Genomic DNA, 7,717 nt, shown 5'->3' with positions numbered 1-7,717 from the left:
GAGGGAGAGAGAGGGAGGGGGAGAGAGAGAGAGGGATGGGGGAGAGAGGGTGGGAGGGGGGGAGAGAGGGGGAGGGGGAGAGAGAGAGGGGGAGAGGGAGGGAGGGAGGGAGGGAGAGAGAGTGAGGGGCAGGGAGAGAGAGAGGGAGGGGGAGAGAGAGGGGGGAGAGGGAAAGAGAGGGAGGGGGAGAGAGGGAGGGGGGAGAGAGAGAGGGAGAGAGAGAGAGAGGGGGAGAGAGAGAGAGAGGGGGAGAGAGAGAGGGAGGGAAGGGGAGAGAGAGAGGGAGGGGGAGAGAGAGAGGGAGGGGGAGAGAGAGAGAGGGGGAGAGAGAGGGAGAGAGAGAGAGGGAGAGAGAGGGGGCAGGGAGAGAGAGGGGGCGGGGAGAGAGTGGGGCCAGGGGAGAGAGAGGGGCCAGGGGAGAGAGAGAGGGGCCAGGGGAGAGAGAGAGGGGCCAGGGGAGAGGGTGAAGGAGAGAGGGAGGGAGAGATGGAGGGGTTCAGTGACGGAGGGGTGGGAAGGAGAGCGGGGCAGGTCAGCTGCCCTGTACCTGAAGTCTCGGGCTGTATTGGTTGCGGCCTCCCTCCAGCAGTCAATCGCCTCGGGGTCCAGCAGGCAATTATCTGCGTGCACCTGGTGGCTGAGGTCCTCGCGACCATCCTGACGACCTGCAGGGGGCGACATGGTGCAGCCTGTCACAGGCGAATAGCTGGGGAGCGGGGGAAAGGTTCCGGGGCTAACTTGATGCAGAGTGCCCGGGATACAGTGGAAAGTTCGAGAGAGTCATCTAGTCAATACTGCACGCACTGCTGTTGTGATGATTGGACGGATGTTATACTCGTTCGATAAAGCACGAGGGAGACCTCATCGGGTGTAACTGCGTTAACTTCCAGGCTCCCGCACCTCAGGGAGGGTCTATCGGCCTTGGAGGGGGAGCTGGGAGGATTCACTCGAATCGGACTGGCACTAAAAGGGTTAAATTAACAAGATAGGTTGCATAGAAAGATGTGCATTTACAAAGCGCCTTTCATGACCACCTGGATGTCCCAAAGCGTTTCACAGCCAATGACGGACTTTTTGGAGTGCAGTCACTGTTGTATTGTGGGAAACGCTGGCAGCTTCTCTGCGCACAGCAAGCTCCCACAAACAGCAATGTGATAATGACCCAGATAATCTGCGATGTTGATTGAAGGATAAATATTGGCCCCAGGACAAACTTCCCCGCTCTTCTTCCAAATAGTGGCCGTGGGATCTTTTATGTCCACCCGAGAGAGCAGACGGGTTAATGTCTCATCTGAAAGACGGCACCTCCGACAGTGCAGCGCTCCCTCAGTACTGCCCCTCCGACAGTGCGGCACTCCCTCAGTACTGCCCCTCCGACAGTGCAGCGTTCCCTCAGTACTGCCCCTCCGACAGTACGGCGCTCCCTCAGTACTGCCCCTCCGACATTCCCTCAGTACTGCCCCTCCGACAGTACGGCGCTCCCTCAGTACTGCCCCTCCGACAGTGCGGCGCTCCCTCAGTACTGCCCCTCCGACAGTGCGGCACTCCCTCAGTACTGCACTGGAGCATCAGCCTAGATTTTATTTTGTGCTCAAGTCCCTGGAGTAGGATTCGAACCCACAACCTCCTGACTCAGAGGCGAGAGCACTACCCACTGAGCTACCGCTGACACTGCTGTACACAAAGTCCCTTGAGTATACAAGACTAAGGAGTGATCTGATCGAGGTGTTTAAGATGATTAAACGAGTTGATAGGCAAGACAGAGAGAAACTATCTTCTCTGGTGGGAGGAGTCCAGGGCATACATCAGAAATAGGAGGAGTGGGCCATTCGGCCCCTCGAGCCTGCTCCGCCATTTAATACGACCATGGCTGATCCGATCATGGACACAGCTCCACTTCCCTGCCCGCCCCCTTATCCCCTTATCGGTTAAGGAACTGTCTATCTCTGTCTTAAATATATTCAATGTCCCGGCTTCCACAGCTCTCTGAGGCAGCGAATTCCACAGATTTACAACCCTCTGAGAGAAGAAATTCCTCCTCATCTCAGTTTTAAATGGGCGGCCCCTTATTCTAAGACCATGCCCCCTAGTTCTAGTCTCCCCCATCAGTGGGAACATCCTCTCTGCATCCACCTTGTCAAGCCCCATCATAATCTTATACGTCTCGATAAGATCACCTCTCATTCTTCTGAATCCAATGAGTAGAGGCCCAACCTCCTCAACCTTTTCTCATAAGTCAACCCCCTCATCTCCGGAATCAACCAAGTGAACCTTCTCTGAACTGCCTCCAAAGCCTTAAATACGGAGACCAAAACTGCACGCAGTACTCCAGGTGTGGCCTCACCAATACCCTGTATAACTGGAGCAAGACTTCCCTGCTTTTATACTCCATCCCCTTTGCAATAAAGGCCAAGATACCATTGGCCTTCCTGATCACTTGCTGTACCTGCATACTAACCTTTTGTGTTTCATGCACAAGTAACCCCCAGGTCCCGCTGTACTGCAGCACTTTGCAATCTTTCTCCATTTAAATAATAACTTGCTCTTTGATTTTTTTCTGCCAAAGTGCATAACCTCACACTTTCTAACATTATACTCCATCTGACAAATTTTTGCCCACTCACTTAGCCTGTCTATGTCCTTTTGCAGGTTTTTTGTGTCCTCCTCACACATTGTTTTTCCTCCCATCTTTGTGTCGTCAGCAAACTTGGCTACGTTACACATTGATGCAACACAGGCCTGAGATGGAGCCTGGGTTTTTCCTGCTGTGTGTGTGTGTGTGTGTGTTGAGGGGTGGGGGAGGGGGGTGTCTCAGTCCCTCACTGGGCGTGAGGTTAGTTGACGTAACACAGGCCCGAGATGAAGCCTGGGTGTTTCCTGCTCTGTGTGTGTGTGTTGAGGGGGGCGGGGGGGTGGGTGTCTCAGTCCCTCACTGGGCGTGAGGTTAGTTGACGTAACACAGGCCCGAGATGAAGCCTGGGTGTTTCCTGCTCTGTGTGTGTGTGTTGAGGGGGGCGGGGGGGTGGGTGTCTCAGTCCCTCACTGGATGTGAGGTTAGTTGATGTAACACAGGCCCGAGATGAAGCCTGGGTGTTTCCTGATGTGTGTGTGTGTTTGGGGGGGGGGGGGGTGTCTCAGTCCCTCACTGGATGCGAGGTTAGTTGATGTAACACAGGCCCGAGATGAAGCCTGGGTGTTTCCTGATGTGTGTGTGTGTTTGGGGGGGGGGGGGGGGGGGGGGGGGGGGTGTCTCAGTCCCTCACTGGATGCGAGGTTAGTTGATGTAACACAGGCCCGAGATGAAGCCTGGGTGTTTCCTGATGTGTGTGTGTGTTGGGGTGGGGGGGTGTCTCAGTCCCTCACTGGGAGTGAGGTTAGTTGACGTAACACAGGCCCGAGATGAAGCCTGGGTGTTTCCTGATGTGTGTGTGTGTTGGGGGGGGGGGGGTGGGGAGTGTCTCAGTCCCTCACTGGATGTGAGGTTAGTTGACGTAACACAGGCCCGAGATGGAGCCTGGGTGTTTCCTGCTGTGTGTGTGTGTTGGGGGGCTGTCTCAGTCCCTCACTGGGTGTGAAGTTAGTTGACGTAACACAGGCCTGAGATGAAGAGCCTGGGTGTTTCCTGCTGTGTGTGTGTGTTGGGGGGCTGTCTCAGTCCCTCACTGAGTGTGAGGTTAGTTGACGTAACACAGGCCCGAGATGAAGCCTGGGTGTTTCCTGCTGTCTGTGTGTGTGTGTTGGGGGGCTGTCTCAGTCCCTCACTGGGTGTGAAGTTAGTTGACGTAACACAGGCCCGAGATGAAGCCTCGGCCTTTCCTGCTCCTTACCTGCAAGCGCGGTGCGGCACATCAGGTGGGAGAACGAGTGGTACAGGGGAGATTTCGCTCCGAAATAGTTCTCCACGATGTTCCGTGTTCTCTGGCTCGCCTCGTAGTACAGCCTCGCTCCGTCCCGATCCACAACACCAGAGCGGGCCAGCTGTGCAACACAGGCCCAGGGGTCAGGAATAAGGTCACAGCAAAGAAATACCCACATTTATATAGCGCCTTTCACGACCACCGGACGTCCAAAAGCGCTTTACAGCCAAGGAAGCACTTTTGGGAGTGCAGTCACTGTTGTATTGTGGGAAACGCCAATTTGCGCACAGCAAGCTCCCACAAACAGCAATGTGATAATGACCCAGATAATCTGTGATGCTGATCGAGGGATAAATATTGGTCTCCCAGGGCACCGGGCGGAACTCCCCCTCTGCTCTTCTTCCAAATAGTGGCCGTGGGATCTTTTACGTCCACCTGAGAGGGCAGACGAGGCCTCGGGTTTAATGTCTCATCTGAAAGACGGCGCCTCCGACAGTGCGGCACTCCCTCAGTACTGCCCCTCCGACAGTGCGGCGCTCCCTCAGTACTGCCCCTCCGACAGTGCGGCGCTCCCTCAGTACGGCCCCTCCGACAGTGCGGCGCTCCCTCAGTACTGCCCCTCCGACAGTGCGGCGCTCCCTCAGTACGGCCCCTCCGACAGTGCGGCGCTCCCTCAGTACTGCCCCTCCGACAGTGCGGCGCTCCCTCAGTACTGCCCCTCCGACAGTGCAGCGCTCCCTCAGTACTGCCCCTCCGACAGTGCGGCACTCCCTCAGTACTGCCCCTCCGACTGTGCGGCGCTCTCTCAGTACTGCCCCTCCGACAGTGCGGTACTCCCTCAGTACTGCCCCTCCGACAGTGCGGTGCTCCCTCAGTACTGCCCCTCCGACAGTGCGGCATTCCCTCAGTCCTGCCCCTCCGACAGTGCGGCACTCCCTCAGTACTGCCCCTCCGACAGCGCAGTACGGCACTCCCTCAGTACTGCCCCTCCGACAGTGCGGTACTCCCTCAGTACTGCCCCTCCGACAGTGCGGCATTCCCTCAGTCCTGCCCCTCCGACAGCGCAGTACGGCACTCCCTCAGCACTGCACTGGTAGCGTCAGTCTAGATTTGGATGGGACTTGAACCTTCTGACTGGGAGACAAGAGTACTACCCACTGAGCCACAGCTGATAATAGGCCACCACTCCCCGATTTCCCCCGCTAGTTAATGTGAGATCTTGCGGCGATTCTCACCTTGAGTGCCTTCAGTATTGTCAGCCCCTCCAAGTGTTCGTTTGGGTTGTGTGGCGAACGGTGTGTGCGGGAACTCTCTCTCGCGTCCGCGGCAGCCTGTGGGGGCAAGAGGTTAAGGTTACTGTTGCTGGGGGAACCAGAGCTGCCCTCCAGCTCCCCGTCTCCATTCTCCCCGAATTAGCGACTGTCCGTGCCTGGGGAAGGGTCACGGTGGAGGACATGGCCAAGGGAAGGGTCAAGGGTCATGGTGGAGGGCATGGCCAAGGGTCACAGTGGAGGACATGGCCAAGGGAAGGGTCAAGGGTCATGGTGGAAGGCATGGCCCAAGGGAATGGTCAAGGGTCACGGTTGAGGACATGGCCCAAGGGAGTGGTCAAGGGTCACGGTGGAGGACATGGCCCAAGGGAAGGATCAAGGGTCACGGTGGAGGGCATGGGGCAAGGGAAGGGTCAAGGTCGAGGACATGGCCAAGGGAAGGGTTGCGGGTCACGGTGGAGGTTTTGGCAAAGGGAAGGATCAAGGGTCATGGTGGAGGACATGGCCAAGGAAGTATCGAGGGTCACGGTGTAGGACAGTGGTCGAGGAAGGTTCGAGGGTCATGGTGTCGGACAGGGGTCAGGGAAGGGTCAAGTGTCACAGTGTTAGACAGGGGTCGAGGCTTAGGCTAGTGTAGTATAGGGGTCGGGAAAGGGTCGTGGATTATGGTGTAGGACAGGGGTCAGGAGAAGGTTCGAGGGTCACGGTTTAGGATGAGGTCGAGGGTCACGGTGTATGACAGGGGTCAGTGGAGGGATTGAGGTCACGGATAGGGAGCGGGGTGGGGCTCAATGGTCGTCATAGGAACCAGAGGAAGGGTCCGTATCAGCAATCTCAGCGCAGACCATGGATGAAGCCTAGGCATTTCCGACTGTGCGTGTGGGGGGCGGGGGGTATCTCAGTGCGTTGGGGCTCCCTTGTGCTGCCCCCGCCCTCCCCCGCACCCTGATCGGCCACGGGATCGCCCCATGTCCCGTCACTTACGTTGGTGAGGCTACGGATGGCCATGCATTCCTCGTGACTCAGGACTCCGTCCAACAACACTCGGCGAGACCCATTCAACTGGTCAGAGTTCATCGCCACCTTCAGGTTGCTCAGGAGAGGGGAGGAGGCTACAGGGGAACGAGAGCAGAGGAAGGTTACACAGGAACAGGAGAAGGCCCATTCAGCCCCTCGAGCCTGTTACACAGGAACAGGAGGAGGCCCATTCAGTCCCTCGAGCCTGTTACACAGGAACAGGAGGAGGCCCATTCAGCCCCTCGAGCCTGTTACACAGGAACAGGAGGAGGCCCATTCAGTCCCTCGAGCCTGTTACACAGGAACAGGAAGAGGCTCATTCAGCCCCTCGATCAGGCCTTTACTGCAAGGGGGATAGAGTATAAAAGCAGGGAAGTCCTGCTACAACTGTACAGGGTATTGGTGAGGCCACATCTGGAGTACTGCGTGCAGTTTTGGTATCCATATTTACGGAAGGATATACTTGCTTTGGAGGCAGTTCAGAGAAGGTTCACTCGGTTGATTCCGGAGATGAGGGGGTTGACTTATGAGGGAAGGTTGAGGAGGTTGGGCCTCTACTCATTGGAGTTCAGAAGAATGAGAGGTGATCTTATCGAAACGTATAAGATTATGAGGGGGGCTCGACAAGGTGGATGCAGAGAGGATGTTTCCACTGATGGGGGAGACTAGAACTAGGGGGCATGGTCTTAGAATAAGGGGCCGCCCATTTAAAACTGAGATGAGGAGAAATTTCTTCTCTCAGAGGGTTGTAAATCTGTGGAATTCGCTGCCTCAGAGAGCTGTGGGAGCCGGGACATTGAATATATTTAAGACAGAGATAGACAGATTTTTGAGCGATAAGGGAGTGAAGGGTTCTGGGGAGCGGGCGGGGAAGTGGAGCTGTGTCCATGATCGGATCAGCCATGATCGTATTGAGTGGCGGAGCAGGCTCGAGGGGCCGAATGGCTGACTCCTGCTCCTAATTCTTGCGTTCGAAGTTGTCTGAGCCGTGACCTTTCACCCCAAGCCAGTCGGTGGATCATTAATTCTTTGTTCCCTGGGACCCTGGTCTGGAGGCTGTGCCTGGGGAGGTGGGCGGGAGAGATTCCACTCCAGTGCGCCAGTGCAGCCTTTGGCCGCCTGAGGAAAAGAGTGTTTGAAGACCAGGCCCTCAAATCCACCACCAAGCTCATGGTCTACAGGGCTGTAGTGATACCCGCCCTCCTGTATGGCCCAGAGACATGGACCATGTACAGTAGACACCTCAAGTCGCTGGAGAAACACCACCAACGATGTCTCTGCAAGATCCTGCCAATCCCCCGGGAGGACAGACGCACCAACGTTAGCGTCCTCGACCAGGCCAACATCCCCAGCATCGAAGCACTGACCACACTCGACCAGCCCCGCTGGGCAGGGCCACATTGTCCGCACGCCCCCGACACGAGACTCCCAAAGCGAGCGCTCGACTCGGAACTCCTTCACGGCAAACGAGTCCTCACGTGGGCAGAGGAAACGTTACAAGGGACACCCCCTCCCTGATAAAGTGCAACATCCCCACCGACACCTGGGAGTCCCTGGCCCAAAGACCAGTCC

At 56.7% G+C, this 7,717-nt stretch overlaps 1 protein-coding gene across 1 annotated transcript in view; it reads right to left on the bottom strand.

Annotated features, from left to right (window-relative positions):
- LOC139242407 (prolyl 3-hydroxylase 1-like) overlaps positions 1–7,717 on the bottom strand; it is a 52,338-nt gene that overhangs the window by 11,894 nt on the left and 32,727 nt on the right. Inside the window, exons 8-11 of the mRNA XM_070870343.1 lie at positions 6,113–6,240; positions 5,093–5,188; positions 3,828–3,978; positions 548–665 (exon numbers count right to left, since the gene is read on the bottom strand). Of these exons, the coding sequence (XP_070726444.1) occupies positions 548–665; positions 3,828–3,978; positions 5,093–5,188; positions 6,113–6,240 (493 nt within the window). The remainder of the gene's footprint in view (positions 1–547; positions 666–3,827; positions 3,979–5,092; positions 5,189–6,112; positions 6,241–7,717) is intronic.

Source organism: Pristiophorus japonicus, unplaced genomic scaffold (genome assembly GCF_044704955.1).
Source record: "Pristiophorus japonicus isolate sPriJap1 unplaced genomic scaffold, sPriJap1.hap1 HAP1_SCAFFOLD_1321, whole genome shotgun sequence".
In the NCBI taxonomy this organism is placed as follows: Eukaryota; Metazoa; Chordata; class Chondrichthyes; family Pristiophoridae; genus Pristiophorus; species Pristiophorus japonicus.
The sequence above is the reverse complement of the archived record's forward strand: the minus strand, read 5'-3'. Positions and strand labels throughout refer to the sequence as shown.